The 24,418-nt window shown below is 38.9% G+C and overlaps 2 protein-coding genes across 4 annotated transcripts in view; one reads left to right on the top strand and one right to left on the bottom strand.

Annotated features, from left to right (window-relative positions):
* Window positions 1-21: 21 nt before the first annotated feature.
* Window positions 22-6,915, top strand: LOC135479256 (methionine-R-sulfoxide reductase B3, mitochondrial-like). Its single transcript, XM_064759069.1, has 4 exons — window positions 22-130; window positions 1,782-2,016; window positions 2,694-2,866; window positions 4,008-6,915. Exons 2-4 carry the CDS (start codon window positions 1,844-1,846, stop codon window positions 4,145-4,147), a joined length of 486 nt encoding a protein of 161 aa, XP_064615139.1. The 5' UTR covers window positions 22-130; window positions 1,782-1,843; the 3' UTR covers window positions 4,148-6,915.
* A 9,476-nt stretch (window positions 6,916-16,391) lies between these two features.
* Window positions 16,392-24,418, bottom strand: part of LOC135479113 (serine/threonine-protein phosphatase 2A regulatory subunit B'' subunit beta-like) — a 50,225-nt gene continuing 42,198 nt past the window's right edge. For all 3 annotated transcript variants that reach the window (XM_064758846.1, XM_064758844.1, XM_064758845.1), the window contains 5 exons: window positions 22,658-22,744; window positions 21,312-21,456; window positions 20,176-20,325; window positions 17,805-17,905; window positions 16,392-16,671 (listed from right to left, as the gene is read on the bottom strand). In XM_064758846.1, coding sequence (XP_064614916.1) covers window positions 16,530-16,671; window positions 17,805-17,905; window positions 20,176-20,325; window positions 21,312-21,456; window positions 22,658-22,744 — 625 coding nt within the window. In that variant the 3' untranslated portion in view covers window positions 16,392-16,529. The remainder of the gene's footprint in view (window positions 16,672-17,804; window positions 17,906-20,175; window positions 20,326-21,311; window positions 21,457-22,657; window positions 22,745-24,418) is intronic.

Here is a 24,418-nt window from a genome sequence, read left to right as displayed (position 1 = left end):
ACGTCATATCCGAGCTGTTGTAGGATATCCGGTCTGTGTGTGGACGGCTGCTGTTGTTAAGTCTCTCAGATTTGACAGAAGAAACATGGCGACGTTGCGGTGTTCTCTGTGAGGTGGAGTGCTGAAGACGGTAATTTCTGTAATGTTTTTACATAGCTTTACAATTTTCGACGCTGTCTTAGTTCTGGGTTGTTGTCTTACTGTTCACTGGCTCCATCAAACAGTCGGAGAGGTATAGGAATGAGAAAAGCCTGTTCCAAGCTAGTTTTTTTCTTCTTCTGCATACTCAATCCTCCACGGGCTTAAGTTAACATTTTTTTGGCCTGTGCCACTTTTAGTAACACCGAGTAAACAGGCCTACAGGTCTAGAAATTTCTGGTAACGAACTTATAGCATCGTTGTTCATCCTTGTGACCTGGTTTCGTTTACCTTGTTGAAACCTACCATAGTCTGATGTCAGTTGTTTAGGTGTAAATTTCAATCGTTTTACTCTAGACCTGAATTTGCAACTCTTTGACGTTTTTTTTTGACACTCAAATTACATAAAAGAAACTTTTAGGTGATAGTGAGGTATATTTAATGAACTGTTACAAGCTGTCGTTTGGAAACAGACCTGGAATTAGTAGAATTATTGTACTAGAGTTATTGTAAGATGAAACCTGGCAGAGCCTGGGGGAAACCTGTGACCATCTTTAGGTTGCTGACAGAGCTTCCCACGAACAGGAGACTATGTTCTCAAGATTTTCTACATGCATGGTTAAATAATACACGATGTGCACCATACACTGTAGCCAAATGTGCAAACATATAGTTGTATCGTTTATAGCAGTACAAAGTAGCATCATGGTTTACGTTAATATTTGGTGCCATCATGGACTATATTACCAATACAGCAGCTCCGAGACTCTTTTATCACTTCCTCCACTCAAAAAAAGTCTTCACCGCTAATAAACATTCCATGGCAAATTTCAAAGGTGCAACAGGCCTGAAAAACACCCCAACCTCTCAACTCCCTCTCACCGAGGATGTCTGCCATTACTATCATCTCATCGTAAACTTTTAATAACTGAAAGTTTTACTGTGCACCAATAAAGTCGCTGTGAGTTCAAGTCCAGCCCATGATGGCTTCCTCTCCGGCCGTAGGTGGGAAGGTCTTCCAGCAACCTGCGGATGGTCGTGGGTTTCCCTGGTTTCCGCCCACCATAACGCTGGCCACCGTTGTATAACTGAAATATTCTTGAGTACGGCGTAAAACACCAATCAAATAAATAAATAAATTTTACTGTGCATTGAATCTCGACCTTTGGAAAATAATACTGACATGGACCAGATCCTATGTTTACTTGGGTTTGTTACCGTATGGCATAGAAATTACCTTAAAGAACAACCAATATGTCAGAGGTCACGATGAGGTCACCAAGGCCATGTGTAATGGCACATATCACTATGACAACCTGGTGAGAGGTTGGGGTTTACTTGAGGCAAGAAGCAAGTTCCACAAAGAGGGCTGTGTAGTGTTGGCATCAGAGACTTCTTTGGAAGGATTAAGAGATCAATATTTGTAGGTCAGACTGTGAGAGAGCAGTGTGGGAGATAGATTTTAAGTTTGTTAATTCTTGAGTTGAGACATACCAGGTGCTAACTATTTGTTTAGAATACAGAGTTTTTCTTTTCTGCTTGAAAGTGACATCGCTTTGAATCCAGAGCTTGACTCTTTGCTGTTAGTAGGCTTGCTACACATCTGAATGAATATAGTGACTTTTTCTTTTCTGTACTTGAAGGTGACATCACTTTGAATCCCAAGCTTGACCCCTTGCTTTTAGTGGGCTCACCACACATCTGAATGAATATCCTGCGGGTTGTGACAGCCAAAAATGAACTGTCACCTGCGATCAAGAAGCTCAAGGCAGCCAGTGGGGAGGAAAAGCCGTGCCCCTTGAGCTTTGAGAAGGCGGAGCTTAAGCAGAAACTAAGCCCCTTACAGTATCGGGTTACACAGGAGAAAGGAACAGAGAGGTGAGAGTGGATCAGGATAGAAATTTAATAATCAGCTTTTAAGCAAATATTGGGAACTTGGTTACACTCAGTCATCTGAGACATCACTCTTATGACAGAGTTGCAGGTTTGTTGTTAGGCATGGAGCTGCATGGTTTCAACTGGTTGCAGTCCTGTTCCTTCTAACGATAAAAGCCAAATGTTACTGTTTTCACAAGGGAGAAAATTAAGAGAATTAAAGAAGTTTCGAGTTGAAATGTTTCGATGTTCCACTGTACAACATGCAGATTTACAGTGCACTCTACACACAGTGTAAGAATTACTGAATAAAAATACTTTGGAACACTTCTTTTCTCTTACCTTTTGAACAACATCAGATTTTTAAACGTAGTTACGCGTAGTTACAGAGTTACAGTTGGATGGAGAGGTTAATAGGTATCCAAGATTAAATATTGTGACCTCTGCTATAATCTACGCGTAAAATGTGGAGCAGTGAGCAGATTGGCTAAGGTCTAGTCGATAGATATATTGCATCATGTCATTGTTCTAGTTACCTGTCCATTTACTTGAGTTAATTATGCAGATTAACTCAAAGATTCATTTCTTTCCATTCTTATAATAAATTATTGCATTTTTTGAATTGGAATAAATGAATCAGTATGATTGCTTATTTACCCAGTGAACTGTTTATTGTGCAGAGCATTCAGTGGGAAGTACGTCAACTGGAAAGATGAGGGAGTGTTCACCTGCATTGTCTGTGGTAACCAGCTGTTCTCATCCGATAAGAAATTTGACTCTAATTCAGGATGGCCGTCTTTCTATGATGTCGTCGAGCAGGGCAAGGTCACGGTCAAAGAGGATGTCACTCAAGGTAGGTTTGTTTTTTTTTTATAAGGGAGGTTAATGTATATGAACTAGGAACATGGTCTGACAATTTTGCCATCTGAAGTTGTGGCCTTTGCTAATGATTGCTAATTTTATAATGATGGCAGGGTCTCCTTGGCTCAGTTGGCTAGCACGCTAGCGCAGCGTAATGACCCAGGAGCCTCTCACCAATGCAATCGTTGTGAGTTCAAGTCCAGCTGATGTTGGCTTCCTCTCCGGCCATACGTGGGAAGGTCTGCCAGCAACCTACAGATGGTCTTGGGGTTTCCTCCCACCATAATACTGGCGGCTGACGTGTAAGTGAAATATTCTTAAGTATGGCGTAAAATACCAATCAAATAATAACTAAACAAATATAATGGTGGGAAAAGGTGTGGCGTGCCTATCTGTATGTCATATGTGGCAAAGTTCATCAGTAAGTTTATGATAATTCCCAAAAATTAATTTGATTATTGACGGAGATTTTTGGTGGAGATTTTTCATTCATTGCTGTATATATCATGTTAAGGACTAGATTAATCGGTCAAAATGATGTTCCTGAAAAATTTTGTATTGGAGGTGCAAAAGTTTAATTGGCATCTGTTAGCCAAAAATGTCATAGAGGGTATCCAAACAGCTTGATTGATTTCGTGTCTTTCTCTGTCACCGGCCGCGATAACACAGTTGCTAGAGCGTCCGCTTCGGGAGCGGTAGATCCAGGGTCAATCCTGTGTGAAGTCACTCCTAAGGCCTTAAAAGAGGAATTTGTAACTTCCTTGCTTGGTGTTCAGCATGAAGGGGTTGAACCATATCAGTATAATGGCTCGGGCGGGGCGGCTTACTTGCCTTGGGTAAGGCGTCTCAGTTAAGCAGCACTAGATAAAAGAGCAGTGGAAATCCGTCCTGCAACAAGGAGCTACATTACATGCACTGTAAGGATTCCTTTGTCGTCATATGACTGAAAAATTGTTAAGTACGACGTTAAACCCCAAACACTCACTCGCTCATTCTTCCTCTGCCCGGCGTTAAAAGTGCTGTAAACAGAGACCCGAGTGTCGCTAGTTCTCTGTTTCAGCCATCCAGGTTGTAGGTTGTATGTTAACACTTTAGATTCTTCTGAATGAATTACAATTCTGTATTGTTTGCAGGTCTGACAAGGCTGGAGGCTAAATGTGCAGCCTGCGGGGCCCATTTGGGGCACATCTTTGATGATGGCCCCAAACCCACCGGCATTCGTTACTGTGTTAATTCTGCGTCCTTGGACTTCCGAAAGCACACCACAGTCTGATGGAAAGCCCCGCGACATGATGATGTGGTGTACACGGTGCTTTATATACATCCTAGTCATGATGGGTGTGTCATCTGTGGCCTAGTTCACCTTTCACCTTCTGTGGCCAGTCAACCTTCACCCTTTGTTGCTCGACCTTTTCTTCTCATCCAGTTGACCTTGACATCTGACCTGGCTGACCTTCACCCTGGTGTTGGATCAGTAGGTAACTCCACCTCAAGAGTAAGCAGCTGGTATTAGAAACTGTTCTTAGATCTTTTCTCTTAACTAAATGAAAGACTTTTTCCCTCCTCAAAAGATACTCAATTTTGAGCAGCAACAGCTTTTTTGTTGTATACCCATTGTATTGTTTTTGACCTTTAGATTTTAACCTTTATACTATTAATCTTGATGCCATGCTTTTTGTGGCTTCATTCTCTATACCATATTCACCATCGTGACTTTTAGACTCTCTTTTGCTAGCCCGTATGATAGTTTCTTTTCGCTATCATACTTTAAAATCTATACCCTTTAGTATTCTGTCTTGTTGATATTTCTATGTGGTGTTATTGATTGTGTGCAGAAGACACATATGATGTAAGAAGAATATGTAGTGTCTGACTGAGAGAGCCTGCACTTTGTTATCACCACACACTCTCTTCCTAAAAACCTCTCTTCAATAATTGATCGAGTTTTCTTTGATAAATTGGGGTCTAGATTACAGTGTGCAGCTAGTAATGTTATCACAATGGACAGGACCCCAAACGAGTGTTACCGGATCAATACAGTAGGATCACAAGCAAATTTTGATCGTGATAATTTTTCATTGTTTAGAAGGTTGTTTTGATTGACAGTTCTGGGAGGTTTGTTGTTGTCTGTATTAAAAACTGTCCAGAGGAAAGAGTGTTATCCACAGTGCATATAAGACATTGAAACTGTTTTGTTGTGGAACAGTGTTACAATTTAGGCATGTTTAAGACAGTCAGTGTTTAAGAGTAGAACTGCTCTATTTCTATTATGACCACAATAGCATTACTGATTAACAGACAGAACGTGTATGTAAAACCACATGAAATTTTGCCTGTCAGCATTTTTTGCCTGATTATGAGAATTCAAGTATTAATCTTTAAGAAAGGCGTTTTGAGGTTTGTTTGGAAGAGTCCTATCCTACTTGAAAAAAAAAATAGTATCAACACTGAAAGAAACATTTTATAACATTTATTTGACTGTAAATGCACTCATTTGGGCGAAATTTTAGTTTGTGTACTGTATTCATGTACTTTGTGACCATGCAGAGAAACCTGTACGGACACAGCTGTCATGGTTTTTCAAATCACACCAGACATTATCATTTGTTTGGTACTAACACGTAAAACAGCTAGCTGCCCACTTTGTTGATTCATTTTCTTGTGATGTTTTTTTTTTTTTTGTAAAAATGTCAGGATGGACATTGCCACCAGACAACAAAACGCTTATTTAAAATTATAAACTGATTGGTTTATGAGAGATACTGTGAAAAAATGTGGTACATGAAGGAGGGACATGTTCAGTTGAAGTCAGAAGCATTAGGTTTTTTTTTGTCTAGTCCTGATAACTAGTCATTGTTTTTTTTGTTTTGTTTTTTTTTTATCGGAATTGGAATGGTTTGATGTGTAGAATTGGGAATCTTTTTCTAGTTTCTTTAGGCATAACACCACAGTGTAGATAATGTTGCAATGAACAAAATTTTCATGTTTTCATGAGCGAGAAAAAATATTTTTGGATTCTTAGACCTGAAACCTTCGAAACTTGGAAGATGGCTGTGCAGTTGACGTTGCACGTACATGTACACACAGGACAAGTATCATTACATAATAGACTCAGTTAAGACTAAATATATTACTGGTGGAAATTTTATAGGCCCAGCATTACCTATTGCTTTACCCTAAATGACGTTAAATTTTGCCCATGACTATCTTGCCCAGTTTTCCTGATTCTGAGAGTTCTGTTGATTTTAGAAAGGTGTTTTGATGTTTGCGTGAAACACAAGATGATATTCTACTGGCAAATTGTAAGTTTCAGCACCAGAAGTAATTTTTTTGTGCCATTTATTTGCCCCGTACAAATGCATTTTTGTGGGCGAAATTTTTAGGCCATTTAGGGTACTTGTGGTAGACTTAGTTTTAAGCATGGTATAAGTGTATATGAACAACTCAGGAGGTGTAGATAGACAATGTGTATAGAGTTACGTAGAGCTAAAGTGTACGTGGAATGGTTGAAAGGCTGAAAGGCGGCGTCAGCAGTAGGTAAACAGCTTCAAGGGCTGCCTGAAGTGAGCAGATTTGTCAAGAGACTTGATGGCTGAGATATGGTCTCCTGTAGTCTAGCGAGGGATTCATTTACTAACAGTGCATTACTATTACTGCAGGACATAGTTTTGTTTTGACCTGTATGCTAATTTATTAACGAGTAATCCTGATATTTCATGTTCAGCTGAGATTTATAAATAATCGTACTAATTAACTCAAGCACGCTTCCTGCAAAGGTTATTGAAGTAGAAATAGGCTTACATGTGTTGAGAATAAGAAGGTGGAGTATTTATTTTTTTTTTTTATTAAAGGGCATGATATGGGAATTACAGAAAAAAGGAGACATAGTTTTGGAGATAATGCAAGAGACCGGATAAAGTCTGGCATAAAAGTTGCTGATACATGCATGCTTGCCTTGAAATGGCACAACCAGACGACTGAATTGTACATTTGGTGGTATTTATTGCCCATTGCTTGCCTTTATGAGTACATGTAACTGCGTATTTAACCATGTAACCAGCATATGTTTGTCTAAACTGAAAGTGAAAGTGAAAGATACTGTACCAAACTGAATTACATTTTCAGTATCTTTCTTTTCAAAAAATTTTCTGAAACTACATGCTCTCTGTAAAGGGGAAAAAGCACAGGTTTTATCAAGTATAATAAACTAGGCAGTAGTCATAGACAAACGTTAAGGAGGGGTGTACTTTGTAATGCCTGCAAAGCATTTCACTTCCCACCACCTTTTCGACCAAAGCACATACATGTAGGTCTTAACTTAAAGTGTCGGTAGAAAAACAATTACATTTCCTCTTTTGATATTCCTGTATGCTGGCAGATCGAATTATATATATTTGTCTTTCAAGTCATCCAAATACTTGCCTAGTTATTGCTCTTCTTGCAGATTTTAATACTTAAGTAAGTAAATTAACTGCTGAAAATGTGCTGTCTTGTCTGTTATCGAAGTTCACAGTTCAAACATTGCTGAAGAACTTCCATAAAACTGCTCTTCAGAAGTGTTGAAATTAGGAAATCATGCTTGGGTTTAAAATTATTTGTATTCCGTACTGTAGTAAGACTTAATTACTGTGAGAAAAAAAGGAAATTGGGAAGTTGTGAATAAGATGTGGTAATGTCTCTAATATTTTGACAGGTGACCATGCTATAAAGGGCACATGAATATAGGGTACAATATTTGCTTTCAGTTTGAAATTAGAAACAGTATAAGGAATACCAATGAACATTGAGGATATTTTTTTTTTTTTTTTTTACTGTCCAGTAAATGGAAATGTTTTATTTTGTTTCACGTAATACATTTCAATGGGTTTAGTAAGGCTAATCGGTCATGAACCAGTGTGGTGATTGGCTGTCAGCGTGGGTTAGAAGATTCTAAAAGCTGAAAATAGCTTCGTCAGATTTGAACCGTGAGTGAGAGCTTTGTTTCGATTGGTTAAAAAGTATGGTAGACCAGACCTGTCCATTACACAGTAGCCAATCAGCATTGATTTTGTTCCTTAGTAATGGGAAACTAGTGGCGAATATCTAATTAACTACATGTATATATGCATGTACAGTTTCTACTAACTTATTTTATATCATTTTTTATTCATTTGTTTTGGCTTCATTAAATACTGTGATTATTGTAAAAAGTGTCTTAATTTAACATTGTTGTTCATACATTTAGTTATTTATATTAAAGACTAGTTTAACTTTATGATACATTGTATGTAAAATATTTTCACTTTGTTGTTGTTGTTTTTTTTTTCCCCTTATAGCTTTAAGTTAATATTTTATAGATGTTTTTTACATATATGTTAAATAATCCCATTACCTGGCTGTTTGTTATTTTTTTTTTTTTTTAGCTTTGGCTTGTTTTGTTAATGAAGTGTCATATTAACTATGTACACTTTTATGAATTATACATTTGGATCATATCAGCATATAACATAAAGTATACAGTATGTCAATACTCTGTATTTATGGTAACAAATATTAACTTGTATTCAGCCTTAACGTGCCAGTTCGTAATTCTGTCTTATGCAGGTTTTTGTGGCTTTATCACATACCTGTACGTCTTCATTAAGTTGTGGGTGCCATTATAGACATGTAGCTAGGGAGGTGGATGTTAACATTGAAACACATAGGGCCTAGCAGCATTTGCTTCAGGACAGTGTGTTTGACCTGGGTCAGCTGCACTGATGTTTACATTACAAGTATGTTTTGCAGGTAGGCCTACTAGGTCTGCGGTCGATTCCATAAAGCAATTTCTATAATCGATTTTCTGCGCACTCGATACTGCTGTGTGACTTACACTAATAGTTGTTAATGTACATCAATGCACCAGACCATACCAGATGGTTTTTATTGTACATTAACGCACCAGACCATACCAGATGGCTTTTATTGTACATTAATGCACCAGACCATACCAGATGGCTTTTATTGCACACTACCTTCATTCTGCTCCTTTACTTTGAAAACGTACATACTTGTATATTCAGTAATTCTATTTCTAGAGTTTAGAAATCTATTCCACAAATAACTTCAGCTGCATAAAAACATTCTGATTATTAATTGAAAGTGGAGCTGCTAAGTTGATGTGGTCTTATTTTTGCCTTTTACATGTGTCTTTATTCTGGTCGGCAGATATTATATGTGGACATATGTATAAGTCTTCCAGCTGCAATGACAGAGGATTTCTGCCAGAAGCGGAGATGCCTGTGTGGTACATGGACAAGTGTCCAAGCTGTCAGACAATACAAAAGTTGTGGATGTTTATTTTCCTTCATTTCTCTTAAACGAGTAGCGCTGACAGTTGAAAATTACATTTTCCTCCCAGTTTGTTGTGGAAATGTAAACATGTTGTTCAAACAGTGAATGTGAGAAAAGAGAAACTGTTTTCCGGTCACACTGTATACATGTGTAGTGGCTAAAACAGAAGATGACAGGCCCCGAAAATTAGAAGAATTAGGGTTGTCTTTTAAGTTGGTGGGAAACTTCACTTTCATGCATTAATGGTATACATGATGTATTGTTCATGGATCTGTGTTTGTGCTACAGTTTTCTCTTAAAGACTTCTTGCATGACAATTTCCTGGTAAGTCAAAGAGGTTGGGAGGTTTGATATACAATGTACTGCATTGTTGCTTAAGCTGTGTTTGCACTGTGGCATTGTCGAGCCGACGGGTCAAAAGGAAGTAGAACTTTTGCGATTTCTTATGATTTGTAACAGTCAACATATCACATTGTCTGAAAACATCTGATGGAATTGATTTGTCCTGTAATTTTCGTTTCACTTGTCGAATGCTGGAAATCGACGCGACAGATCTCATCTTGTGAACGCAGCTTTCAGCTATATGTGCTATTTGTCATTTGCAGTAGATTTTACTGCAAATAGATTCTTTGCTCTACAATTACAATCACTGCTGCAACATTTTCAGCAAGAAAACCTACATCTGCTTTAATGTACAGAGATGTCACCATAGTTCCTACAAGCACATCTCCACACGCATCGCTCAATAGTTCCATGGGACTATATTTATGTACAGTTATACAGGTATGTTTAGATATGTACATGAACAGCCCCATAGAACTAAAGGGTGAATTGATATCAGACTGGGTATTGCCAATGACATATTGGATCATAAATATGGATATGTAAATGTACATTATTGTTTTTAAAAATAACAGTTAATTTAAATTTCATTAAAATGAAAACGTCATTAAAATTAAAATTTCATTAAAATGAAAATGTCATTAAAATTAAAATTTCATTAAAATGCTGTGAGAGGAGACACAGAAGTACATGTATAAATAATGTTTTGCCATAAGTAAGAACTTGCTTTCTGGAACTGGCTGCAGGCATGGTGCATTGTTAGAACAATAGTTCAAGTTAGAGACTTTGGAGTACTGGACCTGGTAACACACACGTATGGATAAGTCACATATATATATTATGTGAAAGTTATGCCGTATGAGAATGCTTTACCTAAGTGAAAATGGTTTTTGATAGAGATAAATCTCTCAAATAGCTTTTATCCTTTTCGTCCTTGTTTACAATGTTGAGCAAAAGGAGACATTTTGCGTATTACATAAACCTGCCAAAAGTCTGAACGTACGATGCGATTTCTTTTATGGCTCGTCTGCATGAACTTTGTCGTATTATTAACATGCGAGTCTCATGCTGTATTGACTGGTCAGATATGCATAAAGCTGGCTGGAAAAGTCAGTATGTGCTTTACATTTACAATTGCCTTTTTATCTGTGGGTAGGCCTAGGAAGTCTCAGTTTTAGGATAATATGTTATAAATGAATGGTTTTTTTTGGCGGGGCGGGTAGTGGGGGCGGTGGGGAATGTACATGCTTTGTATGGTAGTTTGTAGAGTTCATGTACAAACAGAACAATGGCATTTAAGTGTCTGTGATGGCTCTAATTCATGTCCAGTTCATTAATATGCAATCAGGTTCACATCTGAACTTGCCTTCCATTTTGCCAGGGATGTACTGTTGAGTTATCTCCCTTAGATGAGCAGGCGTCCTTGACTTCAGTATGGTCTACACATGTACACATAGATCCCCAAGTAGGACAGTTTTAAATGCATGTATTTATAGTGCAATAAACATTTTTGTGCAAAAAAAAAAAAAAAGTTTTTATCCTTGCTTGAGATTTACTGTGAACATCTGAATTTCAAACTTATGATCACGATAACATGGCTGAAATATTGCTACTGGGGCATTAAGCCAGAATCATCAGTGGTGTCGGCCATGGCTGTACCACTTTTCATCCAAAAAAACAAAAAGTCAAAATACCAATAAATACCAATTTAATGGCAATCAACAAAATGAAAACCCATGCACACACACGTGCACTGCAAACTGTTAAGCACGTAAAACTACAACAGATCTAAAGAATAAAAACCCTTTATAATGATTTTGGGGCATCTCCACTCGCCTAGCATCCCAAAGGGGGACTAGGTGGTCCTAGGACCCTTTTATACTGGGATAGTCAACCGATGGCCATACCACTTTTAAATTTATTTATTTGATTGGTGTTTTATGCTGTACTCAAGAATATTTCACTTATACGACGGCGGCCAGCATTATGGTGGGAGAAAAACTAGGCAGTCCGGGGGGAAACACATGACCATCCGCAGGCTGCTGGAAGAGCTTCCCACGTACGGCCGGAGAGGAAGTCAGCATGAGCTGGACTTGAACTCACCACTCTCAAATTGCTTCCAACAAGCCTATCAATCGTTCATTCAGCCAAACTTAAGAACATTTCAAGACGGTGGACGTTTGTGCGAGTTGGGATAGGATATTGGTCAATGTGTTCAAGCCAGAAAGTTTTCAGCATGGTGTTCCAGTGAGGCAGCACCATATGTATGGTATCATTGAGACCAACCTGCTACAAGAAAACACCATTGTATGTACTCTAAATGAAATTTTAGAAAGGTGCTTGAGAGGTGTTTGGAAGGCAGGATGATGTCCTACTGGGAAAAATTTAGCATCAGAAATCTCATGATATTTCTTTGCCTCGAAATTGCTCTTTTGTGGTCAAATTTTTAGGTCATTTAGGGTATGTACGTGTGGGGTTTCACATCGTACTTTCAGGCCAAACACCTCTTAAAGGAGGTGAACCTTTAATCATAAGAACCATGCCTTTGATCGTAAGTTCAGCTCTGACATCTGATTGTTTTTAAAATACCATACTCAAGATTTGATTAACTGATACAATGGCATTTAGTTCTATGGGGGAGTGAAACCGGAGTGCTTTGGGGTGAACCCCCTGGCCTTTCAATTTTGCTGTTAGTTACTAACAAACTTTCCCACGTGATGCGGCAGAAGCTGAAAATTTTGTCTTAACCATGTAATGTTGTTGCAGCAAAATTGTTAAGCAAAAATGACAGGTTATATCTGGGCTGTAAACTCCAATCCAGCTATTCTGATTAAGCTGGGGATAGAACCCAAGAGGTTTGCTCTCTCAACAAAGTTTCTTCACGTGCAAAAAAAACCCCATTGGATGTTGTATATAATCAATCATAGGACTTTCTGGCTTCCTCTCCAGTAGGATGTGCTAGGGTCTGTCAACAACCTGCTAATGGTCATTGGTTTCTGCCAGTAGGTGAAATATTCTTGAGTACAGTGTAAATTAATAGGCCTACACCAATTAAATGAATAAATAAACCATAGCTATATGAAGACCTTAACAATACAACATAAAATCTGGGTGACAGGGTGTCAGTAGCTAATCATGATAAAGCGTCGCAGCTGGTGTCTGTTATGTTGTTTGTGGGTTTATCTAAACTTTCATCATAACGGCCCCAATAGCACAGTTGGTGGAGCGTCCGCTTCTGGAGCGGTAGTTCCAGGATCAATCCTGGGTCAAGTCACACCTTGAAAGAGGAAGTTTTGTAACTTCTTATCTTGGCGTTCAGCATGAAGGGGTTAGTGCAATGACTGGTTGACCCCTATTAGTATAATGGCTCGGGCGGGGCGGCTTACTTGCCTTCGGTAAGTCGTCTCTGTGAAGCAGCACTGGGTGGAAGAGCACTCACTCACAAGTTTTTGATGTGAAATGAATGACACTATAATAGCAATGAATGTAATAATTTAATAGTAACATTTATTCCTTAGTTTTTTACCTACTGGGTTAAACAAAGCACTTCAATAATACCTCATGAGAAGCATGCAAAAGAAATAAATAAATAGTCATGAACAGAATGAATGATAGATGTACATGGCCGTTTTGTCGTAACACAAATGGCTACATTCTCGAAATGAGACAAAGGTTGAAACTACCAAAGGCTAGGATATCATGGTCTCTATGTCAGAATGTCTATGAAAAATTAAGCATTATTAAAATTTCAATTTCAAACTTCATTGATATGCTATCATGGCTATATTAATTCATGTGCATGGTCACCATAGATTTATGCGCAAAAAAAAGATTGACATGTCTGTAAGCTTTAAGAGCTAAAAACTCATTTGACTGGGTTAATGGTCATTTTGTCCTGTATGACTATTCACAGAAAATAATCCTCCTTCTTCAGGTAAATGTTTTCCGAATTTTACATCAGATTTCTTAAATAAAAAAATCCAACAAAGTTCTGTTTTGTTATTAATAAAGTAGAAAACATTCAGGGGCAAAATTAACTCAACATTCACAGTAATCATACACATTGTGCAGCTGCAGTTACATTTGCACCTGCAGTTCGATTTGAACTGCAACCAGTTACTTCAGACAGGTAAGTCTGCAGTGTGGGAGGCTTTTTCTAATTGTTCCAAACCAAAGCATGAAGTATGCATTGGCAACAGTAGACAAGACATTTAAAATAATGCTACGATGTTTCAATTACAAAATTGAACATCCTGGGGTTTTTTTTCACCTGTACAACAGCTATGACCATTTTGTTATCTTAAAAAATTTTAGTCAAGAAAGCAAAACTAATGTACATTATTCATAGTTTTTTCTGTAATAACAGCACAAAAATATGTCCTAGTTAAGGATCCACTTGGACGGCACCGTCTTCATCCCTGTGATAAAACAGCGGAGTAGCTGACAGCGAGGCAAAGTCTGATTATAAGCTATTGTACATGCTCAGACAAACATATTTTACAACATTTGTATGTGCAAAACATCACATTCAACAAAATTCAACATTCTTAACATCTATCCAATCACTCCTCTTCTAACATACATCCAGTCACTTTCCTTCTAACATCTATCCAATCACTCCTCTTCTAACATCTATCCAGTCACTTTCCTTCTAACATCTATCCAATCACTCTCCATCTATTAATCATCTATCCAATCAATCTCCTTCTATCAAACATCTATCCAATCACTCCCCATCTACATCTATCCCATCACTCCCCTCCCAACAACATGTACACTTCCTTTATTCCTTCTACTTGACTTATTATATTTTTTTTTTCCTAGTGGTTTACATGGGTATCCAAAACAAAGAGCAAACAAATATCATCACAAATATTTTAACAAATGTACAAGAAGAACTTCTGGGCTATAAAGCATCCATGTCTCACATCATTTCATGAGAACATTTCCCTCCTCAAGCAATTCAGGTCCAAGCTGTGGATTTATGTTCATTCCTGACTTTGCGACAACATTTCGTGTGCAAACTGGTGACGCATTTCTCATGCATTGCAAGAGAACGATGTATATGTATACATGTATACATAGGTATATATCCATTCAGTACAAGTTCATCGTTCACACTTGTACCTAGGCCTGTGCATATATACTCTCTGTGTCTACACTGTCTAAAACTGTGTGAACAATATCCACTAAATAAGCAAATTTTGAGGATGATATGCATGTAACTTCCTGCGCACTTCAGATTGTGTGAACGTCTACAGAATGATTTATAAACTTTAAAGAATCATTTAAGCAGACTTCAATACTACAGTCTGAAGGTTTCTGGCACATAATGTGTACCACATGTCAGACAGTGCATGCCGGGCCAGAAATCTGCAATTTTTGCCTTATGTCTGAATCACATTTATAGAATGTCTGCACACTTCTTGCATACCGGTTTTTAACTTTAGCACACTGTACGAACGATGTCCTCAGAATGTGTCCATCCAAAAAAAAATCTCCACACTTTAGTCCACGGAATGTGTGCCTCTCTACTTGTAACAATAAACTCATTACTGCAATGACAGCTTTCTGCTCATACAGGAGTGTAAAAATGTGTGAAAATCAAGAATCCATTGATACTATCATGACTATTTCCACACAATTAAGGGGCTCGTAATACTTCAACCATTTCATCAACTCATGAAGGTTTATACATTCAGCATGCAACATAAATACACTGGCAACTATTGAAAGTGAAAAAACCCCAAATAATCCAAAATTAAATAATTAAATAACTATCGATAATTATACTCATTAAAATACACACGCTCATACCAAACTCAGATACAACTATGTACAGCCAGTCACAAACCAATGAATGAGGTATCAACTTTTATAATCCGTTCCAAAAATACTGACGCTTTACACCTGACACGCACACTGTAAATGACATACCTTTCGAACTGTACACATTTGTATGTCTTCCAAATACTAATTACATATTTACAGAATTCATACAAATACTAAACTAAACAAAACAGCACACACAATACCTGTAATAAATTAATACATTCATATCACTACAATCCAAACATAAATTGGTATAAAAACGACACTCTGGTTTGCTGATAACTAAATGTAGCACCGCATAGAACACTGATAATACGCTGGAGTGTAACGTCAACGGACACAGACAGCTCTAAGGGCGAGACAAAATCAGCAATCTGCAAGAAAGCCCATTTCTAGGCAGTGCAACAGAATAGTATTTCGCAGGGGAAGAAATCTTGATTTTATACAGTTTGATTTTTTACAGATTGTCATTGTATACCTACATCTCGACACATCATCTATTCTATGCGCTATCATGACAGTTTACATCAAAATCCGGGGTTCATTCATCAGTATTCAGAACTACTAGCACCAGGAGCCCCATTTCCTGGAATACTCATTTGTAATTATCTAAGCTTCAATGAACGCAGTAAAGAAGTCTGTGAAACTATAAAGTACACTTTTTGTTAATTTGGCAATCGTGAATGTTGTTAGAGCTTTCTGATTTTTTCCCCCCAATGTTTAGGATCAGGACAAACAAACTTTTGAGCTGTACTATGAGCACAAGTAATCATTTACAAGTAAGAGAAAGGGGAGGTAAGCCACTGCTATTGTTGAGTACATCAATACTTAGGGCTGATGAACGCTCGGGCGGTTTAGCAAACTGAAGAACACTTGAGAGCACTGAAGAAAAGCAGCTACACTGAAGACCATGTGAAACACATAGGGGACTAGCAGTTGTCCATAGGATTCTTGGGGCTCGTTTCACAAAGCGCACGTAGCGCTACATCCTCGTAACTACCATGGCAATGTAATAACTACAGTATTGGTTGCCATGGAAGTTACGTAACGTTACGTGCGCTTTGTGAAACGAGCCCCAGGTGTACAAGTTCCTCCCCGGGGACAACCCAACAATCTGCAGTTGCCAGCTATGGTCAGCCTGGGGTCAGTAAGTGGTCAGTTTTAGGTTATCAGTAGCCTAAGTCTCGGGGGCTGAAGTCGTAGATATCCTCCTCAGGCGAGGTGGGTCGAGGTCGTTGGTTCATGTTGGACGGATCATTGACCTCGTGTAGCATGTCTTCTTCTTCTGGCTCAAAGTCATCCTCATAGTGACTGCAAACAGACACGCAGACATGATGAAACAGGCTCGCGGACATGATGAAACAGACATGCAGAAATGATGAAACAGACACACAGACCTGATGAAACTGACACGCACAATACACAGACATGATGAAACAGACATGCAGACCTGATGAAACTGACACGCACAATACACAGACATGATGAAACAGACAAGCAGACATAATGAAATAGACACTCAGACATGAAACAGACATGCAGACATGATGAAAGATATGCAGACATGAGGAAACAGACATACAGACCTGATGAAACAGACTCGCAGACATGATGAAACAGACATGCAGAAATGATGAAACAGACACACACGATACACAGACATGATGAAAGAGACATGCAGACATGATGAAAAAGACACTCAGACATGATGAAAGAGACATGCAGACATGATGAAAGAGACATGCAGACATAAGGAAACAGACATGCAGACATGAGGAAACAGACATGCAGAAATGATGAAACAGACATGCATAAATGATGAAACTGACACGCACAATACACAGACTTGATGAAACAGATATGCACACCTGATGAAACAGACATGCAGACAAGATGAAACAGACATACCGACATGATGAAGCGGACACGCAGACAGGATGAAACAGACATGCAGACATGATGAAACAGACATGCAGAAATGATCAAACAAACAGCCACGCAAGCATCAGCAGACAGACGCAGAGACATCAGGAAACATGGCTAAAAATAAGACACATGACCAAAATAGTGCCAATGATAGTTCCATTCTTCTTAAAATGATAATTCTCTGCAACTTAGAATGTTTTCAGGATTGCTTGGTAAGTTTCAGCAAAAAGCTTTATGGCCTTTATTTATCTCTAATATGCAATTTAGGGCCAAATCTTTAAGCCATATACCGGCCATGTTTTAGAATAAGAGAAATATTCTTAAGTTCTTAAATTTCAAAACAATAATATGGTGATTACATCTGTTTTGTACTTGTTTTTTGTCTGTTCATCATTTTTGAGACTTTTTCACCAACAGATGTGGAAATTTCTGCTTAAGCATAGCCTAAATCAGGTTGAAAGCTTGCTTCTACCATAAAATAGATGGGGACGGTTTTGACCTCTGTGAGGTCAACTTACACATCCTGGTCCGCTGCGCCCTCCTCAGCCACTAAAGCCTCGTACTCCTCAGCCGCGTACTTCTCCCAGTCCGACGGCTCGGGACCCTCCAGCTCCAGGTCCTGTAACATGCACAAGGCCACGGTCATGTGGGCTCAACACTCAACAGCTTCTGCAGCTTCACAACCATACTTCACCTAAAGTTTGGGGCACTCTTCGTGTGATGCATTTTGCTTCATTCTAATTGATTCATTTATCTTATAGGGCAAGTTTAACAAGATGATTCTGTGAAACTTGATCAATATCTCATCAGAAAAAAGAAAATATTGGCATCAAAAGTATCATTTCAAAGGCCTTTCTGTAAGTGCATTTTTATATAGCAAACTTTAGGTGAAACAACGGCAAAGTATTTGATTTATTTATTTGATTGGTGTTTTACGTCGTACTCAAGAATATTTCACTTATACGACGGCGGCCAGCATTATGGTGTGAGGAAACTGGGCAGAGCTCGGGGGAAACCCACGACCATCCGCAGGTTGCTGGCAGACCTTCCCACTTACGGCCGAAGAGGAAGCCAGCATGAGCTGGACTTGAACTCACAGCGACCACATTGGTGAGAGGCTTCTGGGTCATTACGCTGCGCTAGCGCGCTGACCGACTAAGCCACGGAGGCCCCCCACAGTATTTGATGTAGACATCCATTAATCATTTATACTTACACACTTTCATCAAACCCCACGAAACTGGCTTCAATTAAACTTTTTGAAAATTTAGGGTTGAAGGGAAAGAGCAATCCATTACACCTAAATTTCTGACACCTATCCAGTGCTCGTGCCATCAGCACTGAAGCACCCTTCGCTGAAGTCAGCTGGTAAAACACCAGCTGATAATAAATCTCCTCTGTCCTTCTTGTCTTTTCTATAATACTATCATTCTCTAGATGTACAATGTAGCTGTTTGTTCACTGTTTTTTTCTAAAAACGTTCCTTTGTGTATTGTTTGGCTACAATCCACTCATATTTTCGAATAAAATTTTTAATCACACATTTCCAACTGCAGAGTGTAATAAAATAACATAAACTAATACCTCATAAGTGCCAGATTTTTCTTCCAGTACATTATTGAGTCCTCAGAATACATGACTGGTAGCATGTCAACCCTTCTGTCTGAATATTTTTGTTTTTGTTCTTTTCTCGTTATTTGAGGATGTTATACCAGTATAGCTGCTATATCAATACCGTCTAATCAACAGAAATTTTCTAAATTTTCCACAAAAAGTTCAAATTTTTTCTTTTATTTGATTGGTGTTTTACGCTGTACTCTAGAATATTTCACTTATACGGCAGCCAGCATTATGGTGGGAGGAAATCAGGCAGAGCCTGGGGGGAAACGCACGACCATCCGCAGGTTGCTGACAGACCTTCCCACTTATGGCCGTAGTTCAAATTAGAACCTTTCAGTAAATGTCAAGCTTTCACCTGTACTATACACATACATTGTGTTAACATGATTTTAAAGTTTGAAAAAGTTACAACGTGACCCGCTTTATAAATTTTACTGCCAATTTTGAATGGTAAAATGTGCACAGAAATGGCTGACATTTGTGAAAGGTAATTGTTTGGGCTATTCTAAAATAAGAGCAACAATTCGATTGGACTTGCACTGGTCGTTTTTTTGCTCTAGTATCGTTTCTATAATATCGCACTAAAGAATTTTTCATTTACCGTAAATCTTCGAAATTTCAACCATAAAAGCACTTTTTTCAGTGGAATTTATGCATACACTTATTATAAAAATGACACTAAAAACGATTTATTTGTGTCAATAAAGATGGAAGCTTCATAAAACTGTGTATATTATTTCTCTGCACCCCACAGTTCTCTCAGAATGTCTCAAAATACTGGTTGAAACTGTTGAAGAATTAACGAATGCCATGGCTACAAGTATATTACTGGTGGAGGAGACAAGAGTGCTTGAAGTAAACCACTGACCTTTGGCAAGATAAAGTGGCAAAGTATTCCTCAGGATAAAACTTGGTGGAAGGCAAGTCAGATCCGGCAAAGTCAGATCCAGCAAGTGAGATCTGGCAAGTCAGATCTGGCATGTCAGATCCAACAAGTCAGACTAGGCAAACCTTATTAGAATGGTAATGACTGCATGTAAGACAAGTCGGCATTTCAGAAATGAAATGTTGACTCAGCTGACGTAAAATCTTGCCCTTTAGCTGCATTACCCTGCGAGAGCCCCCCACCATGTCTCGTCTTTATCTCCGTGAACTTACGGGATTCTTGAAATGCCGACTCGGCTTATCCCAAGGCCCCACAAACAGTAAGAGAGGCTTACAAGAGCTACATACATGATAGGTCAACAGCCCTGAAATGCGGCCACTTACTCGGACATTTGCAAACGGGTCCTTCTGCTCATGGTCCAGGAATTTGTCCAGGTTTAAGAATGTGTCAAAGAAGATATTGGTCAATTTACAGGCCTTCAGGTCACTCAGAGTTATCTGCCCTTCCCTGCTCGGCTTCACAAGGTCTAACATCTATAACACAAAATTGATATTACGCCTTTAGCCTGCATGGTGTACTTTCCTGAAAGGAAAATGATATAAAACAAATACAAATTCATAATAACTGACATCCCAAAAAAAAGTGTCAAAGTTGACTTGCACTCAGGCCCATCATTACATAAAGGGTCCATGTTAAAAGAAGGGATGTAAAATTTGAACCAACTGACCAATGTTAAAAGCTAGGATGTCTGAAGGTTCACCTGTCGACAGCTGTTAGTCGCAGACCTTTTATCACAGATTTGTAGTGCTTCTCATTTAATATCTTACTGGCACCTTACACTAGATACAACTCTAATTTATTCATTTGACTGGAATTTTATGCCGTACCCAGTAATATTTCACAATACAAAGGCAGCCCGCACTATGTTGGGGAGGAAACCTGGCAGAGCGTGGGGGCCGGGGGGGGGGGGGGGGGAGAGGGTTGAGGCATTCACAACCTTCCCATGTAGCACCCATGTAGGAAGCCAGCATGAGCTGGACTTGGGTCATGCTTTCCTAGCCCACCAACCACTAAACCAAAGAGGTCCCAAAGACCTTTGAAGATCTTAGCTGCAACAAAATGTGTTGAATTAAAACAATTAAACACATACGTGCAGCTGAGGTCTGAAACACTTTCATGAGACTTTAAAAATTTAATTTTTAATTAATTCCAAATTTACAAATTACAGTCAAACCTGTGTGCACATGTAGTAGTCCCATACATGTACTTTTAGTGACTTGTGTATTTTGTCTCCTCAAGGTTTTTCAATAATAATAAAAAAGTCAATGACCAAATAATCATCAAAAAAATTAACCAAAAATACATGTACATATCCTTTCATGAAGCCGCCCCACCATGTGATCTTGGAGATTTTTTTTGCAGTGAAACAAGAAGTCCCATAACAGAAAGGAAGTAAAGTGTAACTACAGTCATAAAGATAGAGGGCAGACTAGCAAAAGCTGCCCTAGTACTAAAATACCTGACAAAGAGCATCTTGGAAGGGCAGTTTTTCTATTCCCAAGGCTTCCATTTTCTGCATCTGCTCCTCATAAAAATACTCCATCTCATACATAGATATGACACCGTCCCCATCCAGGTCCATGACACGGAACCAGTACTCTACACTGAAATCACAAACAAAAGTGCTCAGGGGTTTCTGTTTTTACTCTCTCATAGTACACGCTGTGTTCGCCTTAAGTCTGGTAGCGGTATGTGAAAATGTGCTTTCATAAAGACATAAAGGCCTTCAAATGATACTTCTGACGCCAACACTTAAGTTTGCTTGATAAGAAATTATTCACAAAAAACTCTTCTGAGGCCCTCTAAGGTGGATAAATAAGAATCCAGTAAAATATCTCACCTGAAAAATGCTAAACTTTAGGTGATATACCATTATTCTCCTTTGAGTGAGGTTGTCTCCCCTTATGTGTTCACAGACCAATGAAAACGGCTTACTAACAATGCTGTTTATTTACCAGAGACAAAAAATAACAAACAGCTGCCCTCAGTGATTGAACTTCTCACAATGATATCATCAGGAGTCAGGTCTCCAAATTAACACTGGTTCGCTGGTCTGAGACCCATGTGGGTCCAGTAGGGTAAAACAACCACTGACTGACTCATAATCTATTAACAAGATTTGGCATGCTAGACAACTGAGATACCCTGAAATTGTTTTACTGGGTTTTTATTCTTCATATAGCTCCATGGTGGTTTTATGTGCATAACAGTCAATAGTGCATATGTGCGTGTATTGGGCCTTCAGTTTGTTGGTCGCCATTAAACTGGTTTGACTTTACTTTTGACTTACTTATTTCATTTATATATTTTTTCACCTTTTTAAATGAGTTTTTTAAATTTATTTTTATAAGCAACAGCTTAACATTTAATTTAGTTATCAGTGAGCGTACACATGTATACACAAACAAAAACCTATTATGTTTATTTATTGGTGTTTTAAGCCGTACTCACTATATTATAATATTTCACTTATACGATGGCGGCCAGCATTATGGTGGGTGGAAAACCGGCAGAGCTTGGAGGAAACCCATGACCATACACAGGTTGCTGACAGACCTTCCCATGTACGGCCGGAGAGTAATCTATTACATGACTTGCACTTACAGTTTGATCATGATTTCCATTTATGTAACTGAAGGACCAGCTATTTAATACTGTAGATGACCAGTAAATCTCAAAGGACATTGATCCATTGGCAAGTGACATCTTGTACTTAATTCTGACTACTGGTCCAAAATGTCCTAACATTTTTTCCAGGGTTCAAGACTAAATGTTCCGCAACAATGAGCAGTTTAAATAGCTCACCTCCTGGGGTGCTTTTTGTCCTCCTCTGATAACAGAAACCAGACAAACTCCGGGTAACTCATCTTTCCTTCCTTCTGGTTCTTCCCTCTGACAAATACACACAGGGACAATCATGTTTGTTTATTTAATTTATTGGTGTTTTATACCATACTTAAGAATATTTCACTTCTACTACAGCGGCCAGCATTATGGTGGAAGGAAAAAGAGTAGAACATGGGGAAAACCCATAACCTGCACTTGAACTCACAGCAACCACACTGGCAAGAGGTCATTACTTTACGCTGGCGTGCTAACCACCTCGGCAACGGAGGCCCCGTACATGTGCTAACCACCTTGACCATGGAGGCCCCGTAAATGTGCTAATGATCTTGACCATGGAGGCCCCGTACATGTGCTAACCACCTCGACCACGTACATGTGCTAACCACCGTGACCACGAAGGCCCCGTACATGTGCTAACCACCTCGACCATAGAGGCCCCCTACATGTGCTAACCACCTCGGCCATGGAGGCCCCGTACATGTGCTAACCACCTCGACCACGAAGGCCCCGTACATGTGCTAACCACCTCGACCACGAAGGCCCCGTACATGTGCTAACCACCTCGACCATAGAGGCCCCCTACATGTGCTAACCAACTCGGCCATGGAGACCCTGTACATGTACTAACCGCCTTGACCACAGAGGCCCCCTACATGTGCTAACCACCTCGGCCACAGACGACCTGGAGATATACATACAAGCAGTACTGTCATCTGATTAGCTGAGTACCATCACTCAAGTACAGGGGTCAAAATGCTTGTCTGATCCTTCACTTCTTTCTGAGAGATCAAAATATCAAGGATGACCTCAAACTGAGACTGGTCATCACAAAAACAACTTTGTATCAGTGCAAATATTCATAATTGTAGGCCCCTGAAACGATTGTTTATGGTAGTTTATCCACTTCCCTGTTCTTTTAACATGTTTCTAATGGAAATCTAGTGCATTTCACTCCTTTAAAACATACTGGATGATATGAGGTGATGAGGTGATCTTCATTCTGAAGAAGCTCACCATATCAAATATTTTGATCCCTGGAGTATATTTCACTCTAACATCTCCACACACATGTATATAAGATGCTGGACCTGTACAAGGACTTGGGGAAAAAATTACTCCCATATTAATTCAATCACACTTATTTCATACTGAATCCAAGACAGTTATAAAGTTGAAAGTCATTTTACTGGGGTAAAGAAGACAAAGCGCACAGCCTGATACTGAACTGTAAAAGAAAATAAATCAATAAACATAAATTTTAAAATTTTGAAGCGGTGAGTGCTTTTAATAATCCCGCATCAGTATTTGCCTGATGTATGTGGGAATGCTAGGAATAAGAGGACATGACATCTGTGATGAGTTGCGTACAAACTTAGCAAAGTATCTAGCAGTCACTATCAATACTTGTAGTATTGCTGCCACAACACTGACTGGAATGACCTCACTTTAAATAAGACATTTTGTTCTAGCACAAGATCACCAAATTTGGAATTATGGATAAGATAATTATTTATTTGTATGATTGGTGTTTTACACCGTACACACAAATATTTCACTTAATATGCAACTGTGGCCAACATTATGGGGGAGGGAGGGGAAGGACGTCGGTCGGTGGGAACTGAGCACAGTCCTGGGGAATGGATGGGGTAAAAAAAAGAAAATTAAGTATCCATCATTTCTTCATATTATCTACATAAAGCTTCAGAAAACTACAATTAC

Source organism: Liolophura sinensis, chromosome 12, assembly GCF_032854445.1.
Source record: "Liolophura sinensis isolate JHLJ2023 chromosome 12, CUHK_Ljap_v2, whole genome shotgun sequence".
Taxonomy (NCBI): domain Eukaryota; kingdom Metazoa; phylum Mollusca; class Polyplacophora; order Chitonida; family Chitonidae; genus Liolophura; species Liolophura sinensis.
This window is presented reverse-complemented; position numbering and strand designations above follow the sequence as displayed.

What these genes read in the sequence shown, in the direction of transcription:
- LOC135479256 (XM_064759069.1), top strand. Translation starts at nt 1,844, where the DNA reads ATGAATATCCTGCGGGTTGTGACAGCCAAAAATGAACTGTCACCTGCG. An exon ending in CAGGAGAAAGGAACAGAGAG is followed by an intron (nt 2,017 to 2,693) that starts GTGAGAGTGGAT and finishes TTTATTGTGCAG; the next exon opens with AGCATTCAGTGGGAAGTACG. An exon ending in CAAAGAGGATGTCACTCAAG is followed by an intron (nt 2,867 to 4,007) that starts GTAGGTTTGTTT and finishes TATTGTTTGCAG; the next exon opens with GTCTGACAAGGCTGGAGGCT.